Raw genomic sequence first — 25,275 nt, 5'->3', positions numbered from 1 at the left:
CAAGATGCTTGCATTTTTAGCTTTCTCTAACTTATTTTAGCAGTCAGCATCAGGTGTCATATATCATTTTAAACAGGACAAGCTAAAGTTTCAATCTTTATCCTTAAAAATTCCAATTTGACATTTTATGACAAAAAAAGATAAATTTTAAAGAATTTTAAGAAAAACTATTAAAAAATGTAGCATTTTCCACAGCTAACACAAACAAAATCTCTTGAAGTTTGCTTTTGTTTCTTTAGAAAGTTATGCTAGGATGTTTTATACATCCAACATTCATTTTGTCTACATCCACCATTCCCTAAGCAAGTTATAGCAATTTATTTTAATGTTATTCTAAGGCATTTTTTCAGTGGGAAAAAAACTAGTGCATTTTATTTACTGACAATGTACAGTATATGCCCAAATGTTCAGGGAATGAACTAAACAGAAAGATTGGTCCAAAATAACAGAACACTGAAGCAAGTTTGACTTTTTCCAAATGATATATTTTCAGTTACCATAAGCAAAAAAGGAAAAAAAAGAAAATAAGAAAAATAAGAAATTATGCTTCAAAGTCCAAATAAACATGGTGCAAATCCTCAGTAAAAATTTTAGATATAAATATTTACTACACTATAAATAGTATAAACTAAACTAGATTCAATATGGACCATCCTTAGGTTTTATGTGCCAGCATGGATATGGTGATGGCCCTGTTGCTCCTCAGCTGGAACCTTTGACCATCAATGGCTTCTCCTTCAGCCTTAGTAAACTTGCTGACTGTGGGCACTGGATTCGTCTCATCTTCTTTGCTAAAAAAAAGTAAATGATGTGATTTTGCATGTGAATGATAAATTATAAAATGAACACAGGAACAGATTCTTCTGGTACTGTTGTTTTTCCCCTCATTGGACAAAAAAACAACAACATGCACAGAGGAGTATTACACACATAGGCATGTAGCAGGAGAACAGTTATGTTCAGGAAACAAAATTCATTGTTGTTGTTGTTAGTAGTAATCGTAGTAGTGGTATTTTATTATCATTTATAGCTCTTCTCTAGTAAGAATTTATTATATTTATTTATGCTCATTTACACATTTTGGCAGATGCTTTTATCATCAACAAAATGGATGAAGCACATTTATATTCTTACTTGCCCTGGGAATCAAACCCCCAACCTTTGCAATGCTAATGCAATGCTCTACCATTTGTGCTATAGCAAATCATGTACATTGCTCCACTAAATTCCATTACAATGTTTAGCAAATATAATGGGATCAGCAAACAAACCTTTATGCAATACATGTAAACTAAACTCGCCTGCAATAAAAAAGACATGCAAAATTTTTTTATACAACGCATCTAAACTCTTCTGCACAAAAATGGACAAACCTCACGAACACGAACACAATAAATTATCCTAAACTGCGAAGAATGAGAAACAATATGCTAAAATTACTTACATGTGTTGTCTTTGAACGAATCGATCTCAATAATTCTGCGCTCTGCACCATATGTGCTTTGCGCTGCACACAAACAGCCGCACCGCCAGTTGCGTCCTTTGAAAAAAAGCAAGACCAGCACTTCTTCTTTGCTGTGTCACTGTTTTGTCATGTTTTTGTGCTGTTGTGCATGCAAAAATACTTAGTATGACAGTGATTTTATGCAAAACTGCTTTTTTCTTTTCTTACTTTAATTTACAGCCTTTATTTCTCATTCTGGCTGTTCAAATTCACCAATAACGTGTTGATTGGTGGTCCACAAAAGAAAACTTATGCTTATTGGTTGAGAGAGAGCGAGTTTGAACCAATCTGGGCATGGAGGAGGGACAATGCATCAATAAATCAGGTCTGGTTTGTCTGGAGACGCAAGCCATGTGAGTTCCTTTGTCAAATCAGCGCTGTCAAAATGTGATGACGTAACCACACTGATTCCGGAGCCTCTAAAGGTGATGTGTTACATTGATGGAAAGCTGAAAATTTATGCCAATCTTTGAATTGTGCGGATCAGATCAGCGCATCAAAAGTTACATAACATTTAAGAACAATACTTATTTTTTTTGTTTCTCTCTTTAAGGGTTAATGTAAATCTTGTCTTTGTCACTTCCCTCTTCATAATATTTTACTCAGTTAGGTCCTAGATTTAATTTACATTATCTGCTAACATGTCAAAATATTTGAGTAAAAAGATATCTCAAGTAAACATTTATCTGAAAACATTACATGGTACAATTATTCCTGCCCTCTCCAGGGCAGAACCAAACCAATCTAAGTGCACTTCCAGATATGATCTTGAGCCGTAATTGTGCCTAGCAGGGATTTCACTTTTGCAGGATGTCGATAAAACCAGACCACAATGCACATCCGAGTGTTACTAATGGAATCATTTGGTCGTGTGCTCCTCTGCCTTTCTCCATCTTAGATCCCGGTGATGACAGGAGCCTTCATGGACTCGTCGCCTCACGATGACTACAGCACGGATCACTCGCTCTTCAACTCCTCTGCAAGTGTCCACGCCGCCGCTCTGGCTGCTCACAGCCAGCAGGAGGAGCAACAGCCCATGTCCCGGGACGCCATATGGCTGTGGATCGCCATTACTGCCACCATCGGCAACATAGTAGTGGTCGGAGTCGTCTACGCCTTCACGTTCTGATCTGTGCAAACGAAATGAACGTTGGAGGCTTCATATTTGAGTCTCCCAAAATAACGGAACTCGAGGGCCTCATTAAACAAACACTGTGCGCATTTTTTAACGAAAAAAAAAATGTGCGCAGTCTTAGTTGTTTATTTGATCATTTTATTAACACAGAAGGGTATTTAGAAATTATTTTTTAATTAATTGGTGTTTTCATGATGGAAACTTTTTAACTAGATTGTTTATTGCTAAACGGAAAAAAAAAACACGTCTCTTGTTTTTTCCGACTATAGTGACCAATACTGCCAAACGATTTGTACGTGTTTTGCTTTTAGTATGTGATATCCGATGATGTTGTAAAGCTTTAAATGTCTAGAGGGCAAATGCTAGTCTATGAAAGTCATCCAACTAGAGCGGCGATTAGGAAGTTGAAATGAATCCAGAATCTAATTTGGTGAAGTAACCATAAAATAAAATTCATCAGTATGTAAGTGCAGGGAACAGAACACTTTGTCAGAGACATATAAATATAGTAAGCACTTACAATTGTATTTAATTATGGGGCATTTATTTATTATATCATGGTTGATTTATTTGAATATTCACATATTGCCCCCAAGACACGTCAATTTGAAGACAATCTCTTATAATTCTCCACACTGGAGCTTTATAACCCCCCCCCCCCCCCCCCCCCTCTAAACTGAATCTTTTTGCTTCGGGTTTCATAATGATTATAGTTTACCAGGGGTTAACAATTAATGCTGGGTATAGTGACATTTTACATTGTACATACAGCACACAAACCCTGGTTAACATCTTTATTTGCATATTGCAGTGTCAGTGTCACTGATTGGACAGACACAGCATGGAACCTGAAACAGAGTATATTATATATTGCCAACTGCAGTCAAGCTTTTCCTAATAGACTATAATGGTAAGAATGAAACAGCCTCTTCCTCATTTAATTTAGTGTATGAAAGCCAGTACAAACACTAAATGACTGTACTGATCCAGCAGGCACAGGACGTCAACATGACATTGTACCCCAACGTCATATGACATTGCATTTTGTTTGGAAATGAAAATCGGGATGCATCAGAACCCAACGTCAGGCCAACGTCAATGTCCATCATCAGACATTGCATTTTGTTTACTTTTTAATGCAACCTAAAAACAACAAAATATCAACGTTTAATGATGTCACAGCCTGATGTTGTGTTGACGTAACCAATATGACATCTATCAGACATTAGGTTTTGGTTGCCTTACTTGATGAATAAAAATCAGTATTTGACGTCAGTATGACATTGGTTTAAGATGTTGGTTTGATGTTGGATTTGGTCACTTTACAACACAACTGAAAATCAACAAAATATCGACGTCATTTAACATCGTTATTGGACGTCAAAATAACATTGTCCTTAGATGCTGGTGAACTAAATCCAACCTAATATTAACGTCTTATGACGTTGTGTCTGCTGGGGATTGGCTGCCAGTAAGCATTTAGCATTTGTTCAAGTCATCCTGAGGAGTTCGTATTTACAAGTTGATAATCCATAATTATGACATAAGGTGTAGTATAATATATGTAATATAATATATGTTTTCAACTTGCCTATAAATACACATAATAACGAAAATGACATATTCTATTAAAACTGTTAATTATATATATGTGTATATATATATATATATATATATATATATATATATATATATATATATATATATATATATATATATATATATATATATATATATATATATATATATATATATATTTTTTTTTTTTATTCATGTGTATTTAACTTGTAAATATGGTACTTCCATATATATGATACTTGACTTGAAGGCATCAAATCTAATGGTGCATGAACCACATTATACATGGTTGGCAGGACATTTGGTCAGGGTTTCATAACCCATCATAAAAACTGCTAATCCCACTTTTTCAGTTAAACATTCCTTTACGCAGAGTTAAAATTGACGTTTAGACCAACAGTGACCCAGGGTTAAGTGCAACATGAAAAAAACCCTATTGTACAATCACCCATTTTAATTTAAGTATGAGTTAGGAATTCATCACACGTTTTTAAATAAAACCCGTTAGTGATTTCATAAAGATAAATCCCCAGTCTCCCTCAATTGAGGAAGTGCAGCTTGTTTTTGGTGGAGGTCAAAGCTTTGCTTTTAATGAGCTCAGCATAAAAGATGGGGGTTGCTATGGTGACTGTTTCAGGCTGTCTGGGAGGCTGCGCTTCTTATTCCACCATCAGACACCTGCGAACATCTCTACTGCCTTCCAGCTCTAAGAAACTGTCCAAACAGACTTTGGGAAAGTCTTTCAGAAATGAATTAATATGAACTTATTTTATTTTATTTTTATTTGTGTTCCAAAGCCTTAATCTACAAATGAAATTACAGGACCAATAATCTCCGCTGAAAAAAAAAAATAAATAAAAAAAATATATAATAATAATAATAATAATAACAACAACAATAATAATAATAATAATAATAATAATAATTAACTGATTAGTTCACATTAAAATTAAAACTCTGTCTTCATTTACTCACCCTAATGTGTTTTCAAACCCACATGAAATTGGTTAATATTTAGAACACAAACTCCATTTACAAACTGTTCACACAAAAGCCTAATGCTTCAAATACTCTTAAATTGAATAAAACCATGTAATTCATACATGTTTAGTTTGTATGAACAGATTTAATGTAAGGGCTTCGATTATAAACATTTCAGTATGCAGAATGCAGGGTGCATTGGGATCAGCTTCCTTATTCAGTAATCAGAGGACTGATTGGGGAGTCAGCCGTTTTCAGGGCTCTCACACCACAACATTTTTTATTCAGTACACTGAAACTCGCTTCCTGAAAAGTCCCACAATGCACAGTAAAATCAGGGAGCATACAATACATGTTCATTATGGAAACTTTGGGCCATGATCCTTTGAGAAAGCTAGTTGTTTGGTGTCATGCACTGCGTTTAATTTGGAAGGGCTCCTCGCTATATTTTTACTCCATCAGAGGGACATAGGGGACGCATCTAGTGTCTCACCCAACACAATCTCACGGCAATTCGTAACTTTTTTTTAGTGGCTAATTCGTACGAATTCGTATGATCTAATTCGTACAATTTAGTACGATTTGCTTATCCTCCAATGACGGTTGGGTTTAGGGCGGGGTTAGGTGCCACGCCTCCTTTTTAAAATCGTACCATTTCGTATGACTGAACTCGTACTAATTCGTACGAATTAGCCACTAAAGTGTCAAACGTAAAATACGTTTTCTCGTGAGATCAGGCTGTCTCATCTGAAGACTTAAAACCAGTCAATTCAAGGATTTGTATATATTATTATATATTTTTGACCATTTTCTTTTGGAGTTAATAGACTGGAGTTTAAACAGCTAAAGTGAAATCTAAAGATTTCATTAAAAACACATGTGCTTGGAAGACTAATGTCTAATGGGTTTGAAATTACATGAGGGTGAGTAAATAAACAAGCTAATGACAGAATCTTCAACCTTTTAAGGTTTTCTTATGCTGGCTAGTACTGGCCAATTGACCAACATTATCTTTCAAGGGAAGCTAGTTGACTGATTTACCTTAAGCTAGATAGCAGACCAATGGAGAAATCGATATTCTATTATAGAAAAGCCAGTACTGTTTTAATACAGTTTTGTTTAACTGCCATTGTTTTATGAGGCTAAAGGCACATCAAGAACGATAACTGTAACTTTGAACTTCGGTAACTGTAAGTTCTAAAAATTGGTATTTCTTCGTTTTTTTATGTACTGTGGACAAAATGGACACATTTCACTTGTCTTGCCGGCATTCGGACTTAATTTGCCAACAGGGATGGCATGAATTAGTGTACAATATCAAAACTATAAAATCAGACAATCAGAATCCATCCTGCTTTAGATCTTAAGCATTTCAAGAGAGAAACAAACAAAAAAAATATGAACACATTATGATTGTTACATTTATCATGAAGTGAATAAGCCTAAATTCTTCAGAAGTGTCTTTAACCAACAAAAATATGTTTTATTTACTTATTAAACCTGTCAGTGTTTTCACTGCAAACCTTGAAGGACAATTGCTAATCGAGTCATGATCGACCGGACAGTTTTTAGACTGTGACGGTCACTCTATTGATCAGATCAACAGACTTTGAACCTGCTCTATCAGGCTGACCAAACGAGCATGTTATAGCTACGGGCTAATGGGATGAAATGAACTGGGACCAAGCCAAGATGATCGTCTATCATCTTCTCTGCAATGGATTGCACTGAACATTAAAAAAATGGCCTTCATTTAATCAATGACTTTGATTTATGGACTGGAAGGTCTCTCATCAGTGTGTAAAAAAATATTCACAGATAAACTGTAACTGCCACAGTGAAGTTTGATTAAGAGTTGATTGTTAATTATGGCATACTATATGGTCTAATTGAAGAGACTATTGAAATGCCCTTCAAAGTCTCTTTTCTATTATGGGAATAAACTGCAATTCGCTGCTACTGTTTGTTGTTCCTAATAGAGGAACATGTGTTATTTAAGCAGCTCGATTTGTAATCCCCCACAGTAATGCTTCATTAGAAGTGAGGTGCGAATGAACAAATAATCTTCTCCTCAGTAAACAGATTTTGTAGATATTGAGATTCTTAGTAAAAGTCCTGTCTGTTGATGTTGATAGGTCTTTATATAGAGGCCTGATATCTAGTGTAGCGAATGAACAGCTGAATTCTGCTTCACCTGCACTGCAACATGTTTCTTTTTGTATTGATAAATCACTGTTGAATTAACGAGTCATTGAACACTAGACGTGTGACTGTCATATACTAATGATATACTCATACTTATGATAACACTTCGGCTCATCTTTTTTCTGCTAATGCAACAAAGCCTTGACACTTAGCTCAATATTATCTTAGTTTGAGTGATCTGAACCATTTTATCCATACTGCATCACAAATGGAGACTCTGTTTGAGTTTTCTTTCATTCATTCATTTTCTTTCCAGCTTAGTCCCTTTATTAATCTGGGGTCGCCACAGCGGAATGAACTGCCAACTTATCCACCACATGTTCCAGCTGTAACTCATCACTGGGAAACACACATACACACTTATTCACACACATACACTACGGACAATTTAGCCTACCCAATTCACCTACTGTATACGACATCTTTGGACTTGTGGGGGAAAACCGGAGCACCCAGAGGAAACCCACGCCAACAGGAGGAGAACATGCAAACTCCACAAAGAAATGCCAACTGACCCAGCCAAGGCTTGAACCAGCAGCCTTCTTCCTGTGAGGTGAATGTACTACCCACTGCGCCACCCTGCAGCCGTTTTCTTTGATTTAGAACGTTTTAGATCATTTCCCTCTGAAAACATTGAGTTTACATGTGGATTATTGTAAAATGAAGGTGGTTGAGAATTACTGTGGTGCCAAAAATGTTAAATTAACTAAATATTAAACTCTCAAATTAAATATAGTTTTGTTTAAAACTATATATGATTAGATTAAGACATTAAGGGGTAACATTTTACCTTAAGTAGGTGTTCATAAAAATGTCATAGAATCTTTATAATCATGACCTGAAATTGACATGAATATGAATTAGATTTTATGCATGCTTATGACAACTTTGCCAAGACAGTTGTCTTAACTTGCATACAATCTAAATCACATACAGTATATAACATGTTTCATGTCATAATTATAAAGGTTTCATAAAATATGTATAATTAGGACGAAAAATAGAGCTCAGGGCTTAAAGGCTAAATGCTAAAGAGCTAAAGGAGTCATTGAAACAAGGGTGCATTTAGCACTAGTTAGCTTAATGTTCATACTTCTATAAAAAAGATGTCAATTTTGCAACAGACTGTAAAGTTGATATTGATTTAATCCATTTTGCTTAATAATGTGTACTTTGCATCAGAATTGTTAGCAACAAATGCAGCTTAACATGTATTTCATGTATAAATATTACTGATTTATTATTTAAGTAAAGTTTTACAAACTAATTTCGAGAGGAGCACGTGATATGATTGATCACGGCTGGTCTCTCATCTGTAATCAGCAATAATCCAATCAGATTGATCCAAGATATGCCCACATGGAATCTGCACGCGCAGAAATCCGCAGATTTCATCAGATTTTTAGCCCATCACTCTACTCTGTATTTACTTGTGTAAATGTGTGTAAAATTATATTTATTCAGTTTTTAAATTAATTTCACAAATTTTATTGTGATATAATAATAGTAATATTAAAATGTTCCTATGACTTATTTACAATATAGCTTGTAAAGTCATATTTTCTGTCTTATAGTAGAAATATAGTAGATATATGAGAGACTTGCTTTGTTTACCAAATAATTCAATTCAATTCACCTTTATTTGTATAGCGCTTATACAATGTAGATTGTGTCAAAGCAGCTTCACATAAAAGGTCATAGTAAATAGGAACAGTGTAGTTCAGTTTGTAGTGTTTAAGTTCAGTTCAGTTTAGCTCAGTTCAGTGTGGTTTAATAATCACTACTGAGAGTCCAAATATTGAAGAGCAAATCCAACGATGCGCAGCTCTACAGATCCCGAACCATGCAAGCTAGTGGCGACAGCGGAGAGGGGAAAAAAACTTCACTAATGGCGGAAGTGAAGAAAAACCTTGAGAGAAACCAGGCTCAGTTGGGCACGACCATTTTAATTTCTCCGCTGGCCAAACGTCTTGTGCAGAGCTGCAGTCTCAGTGGCGGAGGCTGGAAGCTGGCCTCAGCGAAGACTCGTCTGTCTCTGGAGCCTCACAGGAATCAGTCTCATGTTCTCCACTCTTCCATGACCATCACAGTAGCTGCTCAGGATACGGCCAGGCCCAGGATATGGAAACCTTGGGATCATCTCGTCGTTGGTCTTGGATCGAATCAGTGACTCTGCATAGTCTGAGGGCCTCGGGAAGAGTATCCCCAGGTGGAAAAATAAATAAGAAATAAGTGGATCTAATTGGATTTGCATTATAAAAATGAAGTAAGGGTTAAAAAGATATTTATTTTAATTTAATATATTAAGTTATTAGTTATGATACTCCTAAAATCATTCCACATAAATCCACAGATATTTTACAAAATTCTCTTCCACTGATTCTGTCTGGCCCTAATCCAAGACTACAGTAAATAGACCAATTTTACCCTACTGCCTTATCTTCATTTTGGAAGAATCCCCCATCCGCCCATCTCCTCCTTTTACCAGGGGGAGTTCTCAAACCCTCTTACATGCTAATTGACCAGACGGCAGCATTGGGCTGGAGGAAACCCACTCGAACGCAGGGAAAACATGCAAACTCCACACAGAAATGCCAATTGGACCCAGCCGAGGCTCAAACCAGCGAACTTCTTGCATCGCCCTGCATCAAGCAATATCTAAGTGTGAACTCTTGAAATATGAACATTGGTTTATTTGAGCATTAGCTGAACTGACATATGTGACCTTGCACCGCAAAAACTAGACATGAGGTCAGGTTTTTTTTCCTTTTTCGTTTAATAAATACGTTTAACTGATATATAAATAATATTATATATAATATTTGGCTGAGATACAACTATTTGAAATCTGGAACCTTAAGAGTTTCAAAAAAATATTTATATATTAATGTAAGTTTTTTTTTTTTTCATAAAAATACAATACAAAATGTCTCCATGAAACATGATTTTATTTAATAGTCTATTAGGTATAGGTATAAAGAAAACAAAAAATCTAATTTTGATTCATACAGTTGGCCATTGCAATACCTCCACAACTTAAACTGTTTTTGTGGTCTAGTGCTTATATATGCAGAGTTACTGTCTCATTTTTCATTAGCAAGATGAAGTATTTTCAGTGTACAAGTCAGCTGGCTATATGTCATCCTATACTCACTGCCTTCAGGATCTGCTTGGTTCAATGTCAGTCTTGATGATCAAGACATACTTTGCACACCACAATAATAAATCAGTACACAAACTCACATACATTTTTTCATAAAAGCACACTGAAAGCAAGTTTCACCATCTGTCCACAGCACAGTTCCAGCTGTTTTGAACTAAATGCAACATGGCATGGAGGCAAGTGTAGATAATAAAGTATATCTTCTGTTATCAACGCTACAGATAGCTAGCTAACAATATTACAGCAGACTGAACATGGAAGATAGTAATGCTTGAAAGTAGATTATAAAGTTTGCAGGAGTGAAAGTGTTAACAGCAGCAGTGTTAATCAGTAGTGTTGGGAGTAGCTAGCTACAAGTAGCTGCAGCTACTAGCATACCCAATGCAAACAACAATTTGATTAATTCATTAATTTCGCTTCAGCTTAGTCTCTATTTCAGAGTTCGCCACAGCGGAATAAACCACCAAATGAATGACCTATTTTTGATTGTATGATTAAAATGTACAGTATAATCTCATTTGTATCTGATTTTCTTATCCCCCAATGAGGGATAGGGTTAGAAGTGGGGTTTAAGGACGTGGCTTCGTTACGTTTCATATTAATTAAATCATAAATTAGTATGAATTAGCCACGTTTCAGAACAAGAAAAATAGTAAAATAGTTATGTTTGCTCTTGAGATCAGACTGTCTGATCATTCTAGCTACCTGTAAACTTCTCAGTGGATTTCTCAATGGATCAGCTGGATTTCTCAAAATTGCTTTTTAGTTGCCCATCTTTGGGGATAAATGTGTAGGGACCCCTAAAATACTCTCAGATTATAATATGTTTTTTTTTTTTTGTTTTTTCTAACTGTATGTAAATAGTGAATCCAGCAATATTTAATTTTTTATTTCTATGACACAACATGTTCAGAGAGAGTGTATTATTTTGCTGGTCAGTTACTGTACCTTTAAGATTGACATCATAGCGTAAGCTGCGTGAGAGAGCGAGGAGAAAAAAAAAGAGGGGCCTCATTGAAAGAAGCAGCTGGCAGATCGTGATGTGTGTTTTCATATTTGGGAGACGATATATTAGTAATATTAAGTGCTCAAAGTGAAACTAAAAGTGACTGTGACTCACACTCGTTTTTATTTGCTTTTCTCTCTGTGGAGTTTTCAATTGCGATCGTCGTGTTCACACGAGTGCATGCTAGCAGCTGATGACACCATGCTAACAGCATAGCAGGCCTGAGTAAACTGAACAGTGACTGTGCTGATGGAGTTTTGTGGTGAATTTGCTCTGAACTGGGACAGATCTGTTTCAGTGCTGGACGTGGAATTATTTCATCATATGTTTGTTTTTCATCGGATGAACGTAAGTGACATCATTATTGCATTTTGTGGATTTTGAGAGATCGTTCTAAAAACACTACAACCTTAAATGTGCACCAACGAACTGGGCCCCCAACGTTAAAGTATGCATACTAATGTTTTTTTTTTTTGACTGATTGACTTTGTGGACTGTTTGACTGACTTATAATAAGTTTGTGAACTATACTGAGACCATTTAAATTGTAAAGATTTGGAGTTTCATTAAATCATACTTTTGTTTACAATTGTGAAACAATCTGTGTTAATAGTGTTTGAGTTCAGGTGTGTTATTGCAGAAGTGTTTAACTTTAGCTTTGATATGATTCTTCATCTCATCTGTTGATTGAGGTAAAACAAAATGTAAGGAAATATAAAAAAGATGGAACAAAAGAAGTCAGTAAAGAATAAACACTTAGACTGTAAGGCTGGTATACATATTTTATTTTGCAGAATTAAGGTGCTTATTTTCTGACTGAAAGAGTAAATCTTTATTTAGTGGGATTTCCATATAAATTGTTTATTTTTCTCGATTATATTGTTGTTTTCTTGTGACGTAAACAAAAGGCTGATTATTTTCCTTTTTTTCCTTTAAACTAAACTCTAATAAATTGTTATTCTTTTTCTTCAAATCTGAATTTGATATCTCATTGTTTTTTATAATGAATTCATTTTACGAAAACTTTAAATAAATACAAACTTTATAGTTTAATTCAGCGTAAACTAGTTTTAAGAATATCAAATAGTAAAAATACCGGCTAATTCACCAATCAACTGCGGGAACCCAGGTATTTCTGATTAGGATAGTTAAAAATAATTCGTAAGGTTAAGAAAAAGGGGTTCATTTTTGGATGGCAACCGCTGGGATATTATTTTATTTTCCTTGTTTACCAGATTATTTTTCTCTTTAGCAGAAAAAAATGATCTGAAATAGTGTTAATTATTATTGATATATATATTATATATATATATATAATATATATTATATATATATATATATATATATATATATATATATATATATATATATAGATATATATATATTTGGCTTATTTGGCATAGTAACTCATTAGTTGAAGTATGGATCTCTCTCAGACTGGTCAATGAGTAGAGAGGAGAACATTAATCCTCACGTGCCATTGTGTTTAAGCAATGTTCCTTTGAACACTAGTGATGAGACTATTGAGAAAGTGTGTTAAACACAGTGAAGGTTTTTGGTCGTACTCAAATTCATGGTCACCATGGGTGATGTGACTGAAACTTTGTTTGTGTTAGTGGAGACTAGAACTGATCTTGATCCAAGCACCATACCACCCGAACTAGGTATGAAAGTGAAGCTGGACCCCTGGCCTGTACACTTTTGTAGGTAGACTAGAAGTTCAGAACCTGCTCCTGAAAAATGATCATTTCAGTCCAAGTTGTGGCAGCAGCAGCAGGGCAAGCTCTATGGATGAAGTGAAAGCCATTATGATGGGGAGAGCATTCTCCTAATCTGATATCAGTGTGAATTTAGTTGATGCCATAGGTAAATTAGTGGACAGGTGTAATCAAGCGTCTACTGATGGACCCAGTTACAGAAAACTAAGGTTGTTCTCAGACCTGAAACCTGTTCCTCCAGGTGAGGAAGAATGCACAAATGATCAGTCAATGGCAATGCGCTGAAGCTTCTAAGAAACAACGCATTGTTGAGAGTTTGCGAGGTCCTGCTGCTGATATTGTTAGGTTTCTAAAAGTGAGCAATCCATCTGCCACTGCAATTGAGTATTTAGCTGCCCTTGAAACTGCATATGGAACTACTGAGTGTGGGCCTGATTTGATGGCTAAATTTCGTCATACTTACCAGGATAGCGGAGAAAAACTTTCAGCCTTCTTGTATCGTCTAGATAAACTTCTTCACAGAGCATTGTTGAAGGGTGGGATTGATGTAGCTGGAATAAACAAAGCTAAAATGGAGCAGCTAATTAAGGGAGCACTTACCAATGATATGGTTGCTTTGCGAATCAGAATGACTCACACTTTGCAGAGTCCCCCATCTTTTTCACAGTTGATGAAGGAAATACGTGAGGAGGAACACTGGGTGGCTGCAAGGGAAAATGTCAAAGCTTCGGTTGCCACTGTTATCTCTCTTCAGTCATATGGGCCCTCTGAGTTACAAAACCTGAAGAAGGAGGTGAAGGAGCTATCTTCACAGATAAGTCACCTCTTGAATGTGGCTACTGCAACGTGTGCTTCTGAGTGTGCTCCTCAGAAAACATCTAGTTAAAAACTCTGAGAGTGGGTAACGAGACAACTCACAAAAAACTAAACCCACCCAGCAACCAGTGCCTGAGATCTTTTGCTACAAATGTGGTGAGGATGGACATAAGAAGTGGGAATGCAAGGGACAGGAGGACCTCAGGAAAGAAATCAGAAGCTGATCAAAATGCATCGTTTGCAGGGAAACTGGGCAGGAGTTCAGTGAAGGAACGGCACGGGGCTCCTGAGACAGCACGTTCCAATTGTGATTCTTTTGTACTTGATGCCCGTAAACCAAGATTGCCTGAAAGGTTAATAGGACCTGTTTCTGAAGTGTCTGTCCAGATAGAAGGTGTTTATGCAAAAGCCCTTCTTGACAGTGGCTCACAGGTGACTCTATTATACAGCAGTTTTTATGACAATTATCTAAAGCACTTGGACTTGCACTTAAGTTCGCATAAACCCCTATGATGGATACCTGCCCCTTAGACTTGAGTTCACAGAGAGTGTAGCTAGAGTACATCAAATAATTGACACACTTGCGATTGTATGCCCTGACCCTGTAAAACGAGAAGGAATAGCCATTTTGCTAGGGACTAACACTAGTCTAGTGAAGAAGCTACTTGAGTCTTGTCGTAAACAAGCTGGCGAGGAGTTCTTGAATGTGCTGACCATACATCCTGTAATCAGAGAAGCATTTGAGACTATTCAACAAACAGATTTTTCTCAGGATGACCCAGACAAGCATGGAACAGTTTGGTTCATAAAGCATAATCCAGTTGTCCTAAAACCAAACCAAGTTAGGCAGCTTGATGGTCTGTTGAAATTTCCTGGTCAATTGACTGAGTCATTAGTATTAGTTGACAGAGTAGCAGATAGTGACACAAGTTCTGAGCACCCAGATGTGAGATCTGAACTGCATGCAGCATCTGTTGTATCCAGTAGGCACGTTACAGTGACTGTGAGGAACATGTCTAATACCGATATATGGGTGAAGAGAGGAACTCCGCTTGCACACGTTCTTCCTGTGTCCGTAGTACCACAATTGACTGCTAAACAACCACCAGTACAAAATCCTTTGTCACCTGCGTCTTTTGATTTTGGAGATTCTCCTATGCCTGAGGAAGCAAAACAGAGCTTACGGGAGAAAATGATGCAGAGAAAGGATGTGTTTTCTCTACACGAGTGGAACGTGGGCTGTTCAAAAAGCACCACTCATGAGATGAATGATTCGCGCCCTTTCAGAGAGAGATCTCGTCGTCTTGCCCCTGCTGACTTAGAAGATGTGCGACTGCATCTACAAGAACTGCAGAGTAGTGGTGTTATATCTGAGTCTCGCAGCCCCTACGCTTCACCTATTGTTGTTGTGCGTAAAAAGTCAGGGAAGGTTAGGATGTGTGTCAACTATCGAACACTTAATCAACGGACTACGCCAGACCAATATACTGTGCCCCCGCATTGAAGATGCTCTTCATAGTTTATCTGGAAGCAAATGGTTCAGTGTTCTCGACTTGAGGAGTGGGTACTACCAGATACCCATGAGTGATGCTGATAAGGAAAAGACTGCGTTCATATGCCCGTTAAGGTTCCATCAATTTGAACGCATGCCTCAGGGTATTTGTGGAGCACCCGCCACTTTTCAAAGAATCATGGAACGTACTGTAGGGGATATGAATTTTTTGGAAGTGCTTGTATACCTTGACGATTTAATTGTCTTTTGGCGAACCATTGATGAGCACGAAGAGCATCTTTTGAAAGTGCTCGATAGGCTAAGAGATGAGGGACTAAAGATCTCCCTTGACAAGTGTCAATTTGGTAGGACTTCAGTGAACTATGTGGGACATATAGTGTCACAAGATGGAATCTCGATGGATCCTTCCAAGATAGAGGCTATTGTCTCCTGGCCTAAACCCCAGACAGTGACAGAGCTCAGGTCTTTTCTAGGGTTCTGTGGATATTACAGGCGCTTTGTGAAGGATTTTTCAAAGTTGTGCCGCCCTCTCAATGAATTGCTGAAGGGATATCCATCTACAAGGAAGAACCGAGATTTACCTGTTAGCAACACTAAACTCGGATGGAATAAGAGGAGTTTTGTATCAAGAACATGAGAGAGGATTACGTCCAGTAGCTTTTATTAGTCGCAGCCTATCCCATGCGGAGAGAAACTATCCAGCCCATAAACTGGAATTCTTAGCACTGAAGTGGGTTGTTGTGGATCGACTGCACGACTATTTATATGGTGTTCCGTTTGAGGTTAGAACTGACAATAACGCTTTAACCTATATAACAAAGTCAGCAAAACTTGATGCGACAGGTCACCGTTGGCTGTCTGCCTTGACCACCTACAATTTCAGCCTAAATACAGACCTGGCCGCAGAAATGTTGATGCTGATGCGTTATCGAGCATCCGCATACTTACTGCATTGAGGACGATGAGTGGCAGTAAATTCCAGCTGTGAGGTTGAGGACTTTTTGTCAAGCCGTGTCTCTAGAGAAGAGAGCAGAGAATGGATTTTACACTTGTGTGGTGAAACAAGCTGGAGCACACATGTCTGCTGTCCCCAAAGCTTACTCTCATGTTAGGGAAAGTAGCTGCTGATCACCTACCTGTGTTTAGTCCTAGTGAACTTCAAACTGACCTTTTGATATCTCATTGTTTTTTATAATGAATTCATTTTACGATAACTTTAAATAAATACAAACTTTATAGTTTAATTCAGCTAAAACTAGTTTTAAGAATATCAAGGATTAAAAATACCAGCTAATTCAACTGCCGGGAACCCAGGTATTTCCGATTAGGATAGTTAAAAATAATTCTTAAGGTTAAGAAAAGGGTTACAAATGTATTGTTTGGGACCCTTAATTTGACACACACATTTATGAGTTTCTTTATTCTGTTAAACAAATAAGAAGTCAATTTGAAAAAAAAAAGTTGAAAAACTGATAACCATTGACTTTCATTTGTTTTTTCACACTAAGTTAACGGTTACTGGTTTCTAACCATACCTGCCAACACTCCCGTTTTTCCTAAGAGTCTTCCGTATTTCAGACCCATCTACCGCCACCCTCCCGTTTTATTAATTCTCCCGGAAAACTCCTGTACTCTCATCCCCGTTCCTCAGTTTTTTTGGTACAGTCTGTAACACCCCCGGGTCAACTACTTTGGTGCAGTATCCGATCGCAGCGGCCGCCCGAAACCTGGTTCATAGTACAGTGAATTCGGTTGTGCGAGGAATAAATGGCATAGGCGAGTTGATAAAATTTGGGCGATTTGAAACGTAAATTTTCTATGCAATTTTTTTAACAAAACATTACAGTGTGCTTCTACTCCATTCAGTTAGTAGTGACCAGTGCACTGCGCAAACCGTGTGGGCCCACCCACAAGAGGTGAAGGAAAGTTGTATCAAAATCTGTCTCCTTTCCTCGTGCACACGCATCACCTGCAGTTAAAATAATAGCGGTTTATCACGACACTTTTATCGATCATTTTTTCCGCAATTAACAGCAAGAACAGGCATTGAAGCGTTGTCTGAATTCTAGCATCTAATTATGATCAAACAATTTTAAAACACCAAATGGGATGAATTTATACCTTATTTCGAAAGTGAAACATACTCTAATAGGTAGTGTAATCTGCACAACAAGTGCAGAGTGTGGGTGAGAGGGGGGCAGTGTTTTGATGTGATCCAGTTATGTTGTGGTTCTGTGACTGCTGGTGTTGTCTGCTGCATGGTTTGAAAAAATATATGACAGTTAAAGTGTCACGGTTCAGGAAGGGGGAGGAAGGAAGCGAGGACACAAATGCAAATACAAGATGATTTATTAATTAAAATAAAACAAAACAACAACAAAAACCACCCAGAGGGGGAAAACACATAACTATAACACAAACTTGGTTGGGCTGGCAAGACAAGGCTAGAGCAGGAACACAGGGGAGTATAGACGACGAATTGGCACAGGACAGCAGACATGAGGAGAATAAGCAGGAGTAAATTAATACACAAACAGATGAACATGATTAACTAATAATGGGTTAACACGGTGGGTGGGACTAGACGATAGACGGGAGAGCACATGACCCAAAGAGACAACCCAAGCCATGTGCTTACATAAAACAAGACTAGAACACGCAGCCAATGAGAGAACTCATTAACCGCGTGTTCTTATGACTAGACAAACACTGAAACACACAACAAAATCACGCGACCACAATGTAAACAGAGAGCCACATTCTTTGACAACAGATGCAAGACACGAGCACACGATAAGTGTAACTCGACGGTTTGGAACCACTTGAAAGTAACCACGGGAAAGTAAATGGTGAGTAAATTTTCAAAAGTATTAGTCGCTCATTGTTTGTTCCTGTTAACAAGAATTTGAATGTTTTTAATGCATTAGTAAATGCAGTTCTATGATTAGGGCCAGACAGAATCTGCGGACATTTTTTGCTGTTTCTGCTGAGAATTTTGTCAAAAATCTGCTGATTTATGCGGAACAATTGTAGGAGGATCATAACTACAAATTTAATTTATAAAATAGAAAGTAATAGCTTTTTAACTTTTTATTTAATGTTTACAATGCAAATCCAATGAGATCCACTCGTTTGGATATCTGGTAAACAAAGCACGTTTCATATAATATCTCTACTAAACGACAGAACGTCATATGTACATTTTAATATTACTGTTATTATATCACAATAATATTAGTGAAGGCAATGCAGTGGCGCAGTAGGTAGGGCTGTTGCCTCACAGTGAGAAGGTTGCTGGTTCGAGCCTCGTCTGGGTCAGTTGGCATTTCTGTGCGCAGTTTGCATGTTTTCCCTGCGTTCGTGTGGGTTTCCTCCAGTCCAGACATGCGGTACAGGTGAAATGGGTAGGCTAAATTGTCCGTAGCGTATGAGTGTGCATGGATGTTTACCAGAGATGGGTTGCAGCTGGAAGGGCATCTGTTGCGTAAAACATGTGCTGGATAAGTTGGTGGTTCATTCTGCTGTGGCGACCCTGGATTAATAAAGGGACTAAGCCAAAAAGAAAATGAATGAATAAATATTAGTGAAAATAAAAACTGAATAAATTTACCCACATTTAAATAGACTCAATGATGGGCTGGAAATCTGCAGATTTCTGCGCGGAGATTCTGTATGGGCCTATCTATAATTAATAAATGCCATACAAGTATTGTTCATAAATAGTCCATGTTAGTCCATAAATACATTAACAACTGAAACCTTATTGGAAAGTGACCGTTCAAACAAACCTGGTTAAAACCCATTGAGAAAATACCGATATATTACTTTGTGTCTTTACCACTAAAAAGTTAATAACTTATTGTATTATGGGAAATAAAACTTCACTAGAGTTTTTACAGCTGTATAAGGAATGTTCGATGCATATGGTTTATTTAGATGACTTTATCTAACTGATATCTGGCAACTATACATTGTTTATCCGCTTGGGCGACCATTTTACATAGAGCTTCTCTAGCTCAAAATTGTCCATATGCCAACCAGCGAGTGAGAACATGGAACAATGACCATGTGCTATGGTAACAGAGCGTAGGCACCAAATCTGTTGTGAATCTGCCTGTCTGAATCCCTGAACCTAGAATAGACTTTGGGCATTGGAATGATTTAAAGCCAGCAACATACATTTCACAACATTTGACATAAATTAGTTACATATCAAACAGCAAGAAAATGTATGCTAAAATTAATAAGTAAATCTCTGCATATAAGCACATTTTGCCTGAAGTGTGTGAGTAACATTCCCAGCTTCCTGTATTCAGATCACATGGCGTTGCTTAGTGACAAGGTGATGCAAAAGTCGAGACAAGGCTGCATTTCCTCCTCTGTGCCTGGACAAATGCACATCATTAAGGGAATCGTGAATTTCAAGGTATAGTTCTGGAAGACTGGTTAAAACGCCTTAGAACAGATGTCAGAGACTGATTAGAGATGTTTATACCACATTACTGCTGCTAATGGAGGAAATCACACGCTGTTTACCAATATGCATAATTTTGCACACATTAAACAAGTTGAAAATATATTATAGGGTATTGTAGGTTATAAGAGTGGGTGAGTTTTTCAGACTTTATTTGTAATATTAAACAACAAGAGCAGGCTATATACTCAAAAAAGTGACATTTGTGCTTTGTTCAAACCACTTAATTAAAATGAACTGATTACAATTCTGAGGTTTTTTAAGAGAACTTAATTGTTGTGTTCAATCCACTTAAATTTGTCAAAACTAAAGAAAAGTTAACTTAATATGCTTATTTCACGTGGCCGCCATTTTAAAGAACCAAAGCGAGGTTGCGGTGGGAAGAAACCCGGAAGTTTATGACCAGCACTGTAAACATTGCAGTAACATGTTGTGGATCACAAAGGTTCCACAAATGCAGAAATGGTGTAAACATCACTTTAATGTCATTCAGTATGTTTAATTTAAACAATTAAAAGCAATTTAGCGTCAAACAACATCACAATCCCTTTAAGAGTAATATGCTGAAGTGTCCTCATAGGCTTCAGTTCATGGCACCAGTTAAACACCGTGGGGAGGCTTTTCTGCTTCAGCCTATGTAACCAGGTGAGCAATAATACGCTGCAGTCCTCAATAGCACACACTCGTGTTAGCTGTAATAGTGTCGCGGTACTGAAGTTTTAAAACAGTCCATTTCCCGCTAACATTGAAACGCCGCTGAGTGCGTATGACTTGACTGATCTTCACGGCTGCTTCGCGCTCCTGTCTCCGTGCATTCAGTCTACCGCTCTTCACCCAGTGCAAACACAGATACACGGAGACTGGAGTGCAAAGCAGTCGTGAAGATCAGTCAAGTCATGCAGATCGCTCGCGTCTGTGTTTGTGCTAGGTAAACAGCGGAGGGTGAACAGATGACCTTCTCGGCCAATCACAAGCATTCTGTTGAGCACGTGAACACAATGGCAAATCAGCGCTGTTTTAAGAAAGCCATCAGCAGTGCCTTAAATGTTAGCGGGAAATTGACGGTTTGTCTTTTAATTCAGTATCGTGACAAGTCTAATATAGTGAAAGAATCAGTTCATTAACTTGAGTTTGATAAATGGCATCTAAAACGTGCGTTTAGGAAAGAAAACATTAGCTAACTAATGCCATTTCACTTAACTTAGCTGAAAATGAGCTCTAATATCCCTTTTTATTTTCACCATTCATTCAGAACGGACCTTCGGGTCACTCGGAGGGTGGTGAAATCATAAATTTGTGTCACTTTGTCTTCGCTGATAAGATATACAGTCAGGTACATAACGTTCCTATGTACTTCCCAACGATACTTCCGGGTTTTTCCCACCGCAGCCTCGATTTCACTTTTAAAAATGGCAGCCACGTGAACTCAGTCTATTCCTTCATGTTTCAACACAAAAATCGATTGTGTGGAACCCAGTATTTTACAGTGCATGCATGCGCGCACACATACAGTGTTAATCAAAATTACAAAACTTACAATTTCCTAAATTTAGAGGTCACAATTTTTTTTTTATTTTAAGGCTTACTAACAGTAGTTTTAAGCATGATTTAAGGCACATATTTTAAACCACGAGCTGCGTCTCATTTCAGATGCTGCTTCCTCCTAAAGACGTACACCTCCAAGATGAGTCCTTCAAAGTCCACACAGTGTGAACTGAGTGTTTTGAAATGAGACATACGGAGGAAAGATCTCGTCACTGTCACGCTGGTAGACAAGGATGGTTATCTTTTATCAGTTTTATTCAAAATGAGTCACTTAATCAAAGTGAGGAAGGTGAAGAGTTGTGTCAGAGCTGTTAGCAATCTTCTTCAACAGCTTGTAATGTAAACATCTGATGTTAGCTATCTCACATATAGTTCATTCTTGGGAACATCAGCAGGTGAGAATACAGACACACAGTTCATCAGGTAAATGGAAGATCTTCTTGTAAACATCATATGAGAGTAATCACTTCCCTTGATCAGTAGATTAAGGATCCGAAGGAACATCCATGGAAGAAGAGCAAAAGACGAAAGTGAGACAACCATACTATTCAAGACCAGCCGATGAGGAAGAATGAGGTGGGTTTTTATACTGTCCTTGATGACGGGAATAGGTGTAGGTGATTAGAAGGCCGGTGATGGTTCGCAGGATTGGATAGAGGCGGTTTGTGAGGGAGAGCGGTGATTGGGTGAGCAGGAACGAACTGAGGGTGTGACAGTCACATAGCAACCGTAACAGTTGCTGTTAATAAAATTTGGTATTAAAATGACTTTTTTTAAAGAAATTAAAATTTAAGTGAAGTTTCATAAACTAATTTCGAGAGGAGCACGTGATATGATTGAGCACGTCTGGCCTCATCTGTAATCAGTAATAATCTAATCAGAGTGATCCTAGTTACTATAAATGGATCATTTTCTCCCTACTGCTATCTTCGTTTGGAAGAACCCCCCTTCCGCCCATCTTCTCCTTTCCTCCCTTTTCTAAAGGTTGAGCTCTCGAGACCTACCTGATCTCGGATCTCTGATATGCTTATCGACCGGGCGGGAGCCCTGGGCTCAAATATCTCCGAGCTCAGGGTTCTCTCCCGGGACAGCATGAAAAACCTGCTTTTTACGCCAAGCATATCTAAGTGGGAACTCTTGAAAACTTATTTGAAATGAAAGCGAAACAAAGTTTACAAAAACTGGAATATTTCCTTGAGCCATACTTGTACATAAAATTTAAACAGTCTATAAAATCACTTTTTAGACATGTCATACTCTTTTTGTTTTTATTAGCATGTGTTTAGATAAGTAAAATAAAACCTTATTTATATTTAAAAACCGTAATCCAGAGTTTTTTTTTAAATGTCCAGCCGTTATCAGCGCGTAATAATCTAGGATGTTCGAGGTCGTCAAGGTTCCACCCGTTGTACAGTGTGTTTCTACTACATCAATAAATCTGCACTCTGTGATGCTAATGGCAATGGAACAATACCACAGCTCAAATTACCAGGTGTTAAATTTATCACACGCGCATTGTTTAACGACTGCTTTGAAGAAATTATCCTTGAATAAACAGTCATGCATTGTGTAAACTGAAAGTGTGAAGGAATGCACATCTCGCTTTGCTATTTTTCACATCGATTAGTTGCCGTCCAGTGTTTTTCGTTTTGACATTTGCATAAAGTTGAGAGATGACCAACATTTCTGATGCTCTCTGCTTTCTGATGGACTGCATGAGAATTTACACAACTTCCATGCGAATGAATTGAAAACGCTCGCTCTGCCACGCTCACAATGCGCCAGTGGAAACACGCCATTAGGGATGTTTACGGGAGTTGTGTCTCTTTGAAAGCTACATGACAGAGTGAATGCAAATGTTTATCAGAAGCTCCTTTGAGAACATGCAGTTACTTTCTTCTGTTCATCTTTGAAGCTAAAGAAACATTTCCAGCTAACAAATATCTACCAAAAACCTGTTTTACACTATAAACAAGATTCTAAACCCACAGGCTTTTTGATACTTGCAAAGACGTGGCTTGAAAACCAAATGGGAAATCATTATGCAACACCCCGATTCCCTCTGATCAAAATACGGCAAGGCCCAATTCTGTCATTATTCCCAATAAACTCTCGTCTGCAGTCAGGAATTGCAGTTGAGTTGACAGGAATAAGTGTTTTGTAATACACAGAATAATTTAACACTTGGCTCAGGATATAAAATCTTTGTGTAGCTACAGAAATTAATTTATTCTTGAGACCAAACATATGTTTATTTTATTTATTTATTTTTGGCTTCCACAAAAAAGCTGTCAGCCTGCAAAAAATCCAGGATCCAACCTGGTCCATTTCACTTGATACATATTCTATGAAGCTCTCAGCCTGTTCCCTCAAAGCCTCATCTTTGTTGACTCGGACTGAAGCAAATCCCCGGAGACTCTCGCTGTTTCAGATGCTTCAGTGCTGCTCAGAGCGACACTTAACATAACACTCACGTCTCGCTCAATGTCTCCCACCAACACTCAGTTGTGATTTCAACTGACCCAAATATGAAAAGCCAAAAGCTTTTTACTCATGCTTTTAGTTTTTCTTTTTAATGTTTTCCATATGACATATCTCAGACTCACTTTTTATTCGACTCACAATTTATTTGTAAACTTAAATTACACAAGATACTTGCAATGCATCTGTCAGGAAAGTCATAATAGTTCAAGTAATTAAGGTCTTTAGATTACTTTAGGTATAAAATATGGTAAATATATGATACGTGCAGTAATCAACATTCAAATTGAATCAAAAAAATGTTTTTCAAAACAGTCCTACGACATGAATGAGTGTTGTTCAATACAATCCTGTTTTGAAAAATGTTGGGACACTGTACAAATTGTGAATAAAAAAAGGAATGCAATAATTTACAAATCTCATAAACCTATATTTTATATACAATAGAATATTGATAACATATCAAATGCTGAAATTAAGAGATTTTTAAATCTCAGGCCAAATGTTGGCTCATTTTGGATTTTAAGACAGCTACACATTCCCAAAAAGTTGGGTACAGGTAGTAATAACAGGCTAGAAAAGTCAAATATACATATTAGGAACAGCTGGAGGACCAAATTTCTACTTGTCAGATCAATTGGCAACATGATTGGGTACACTGTAAACCCCAACAGTCGACTTTATCAAATGAAATGAGTGTAGTTTACTCAAATTTTACTGTAAGTTAATTCTACGCATTTGAGTTTTGAACTCAGTGTTGAAGGTAACGGATTAATTAAAGACTTCATTACTGCAACTTAAATGGAGTAAGTTCACAGTAGTCATATAGATTAGCTTTTTTTTTTTTAGCTCAAATGGCTTGTTGCAATCTGTTTCCTCAAAGGGTTTGAGTTGTTTTAACTTATTGGGTTTTAGAGTGCTCAGTTGGTTTGAGTTCTCTTCTTTTATTGAGTTTTACTGTGCTTAAATTGCTTCGTGTACACAAATGGATTAAGTTCACAGTACTCGTATAGATTAGTTTTTTTTTTAACTCAAATAGCTTGTTGAAATCGGATTCCTCAAAGGGTTTGAGTTGTTTTAACTTATTGGGTTTTAGAGTACCCAGTTGGTTTGAGTTCTCTTCTTTTATTGAGTTTTACTGTGCTTAAATTGCTTC

General features: G+C 37.3%; 1 protein-coding gene across 2 annotated transcripts in view; it reads left to right on the top strand.

The window, feature by feature from the left end:
- The window catches only part of LOC130248057 (uncharacterized protein C14orf132-like), a 79,068-nt gene extending 75,855 nt beyond the window's left edge, over window positions 1–3,213 (top strand). For both annotated transcript variants that reach the window (XM_056481576.1, XM_056481575.1), the window contains exon 2: window positions 2,403–3,213. In XM_056481576.1, the coding sequence (XP_056337551.1) occupies window positions 2,403–2,633 (231 nt within the window). In that variant the 3' untranslated portion in view covers window positions 2,634–3,213. The remainder of the gene's footprint in view (window positions 1–2,402) is intronic.
- The last annotated feature ends 22,062 nt before the right edge of the window (window positions 3,214–25,275 follow it).

This window comes from Danio aesculapii, chromosome 20, assembly GCF_903798145.1.
Source record: "Danio aesculapii chromosome 20, fDanAes4.1, whole genome shotgun sequence".
NCBI classification, from domain to species: Eukaryota; Metazoa; Chordata; class Actinopteri; order Cypriniformes; family Danionidae; genus Danio; species Danio aesculapii.
Note: the sequence above shows the minus strand (reverse complement) of the source record. Positions and strands in the feature narration are given on the sequence as shown.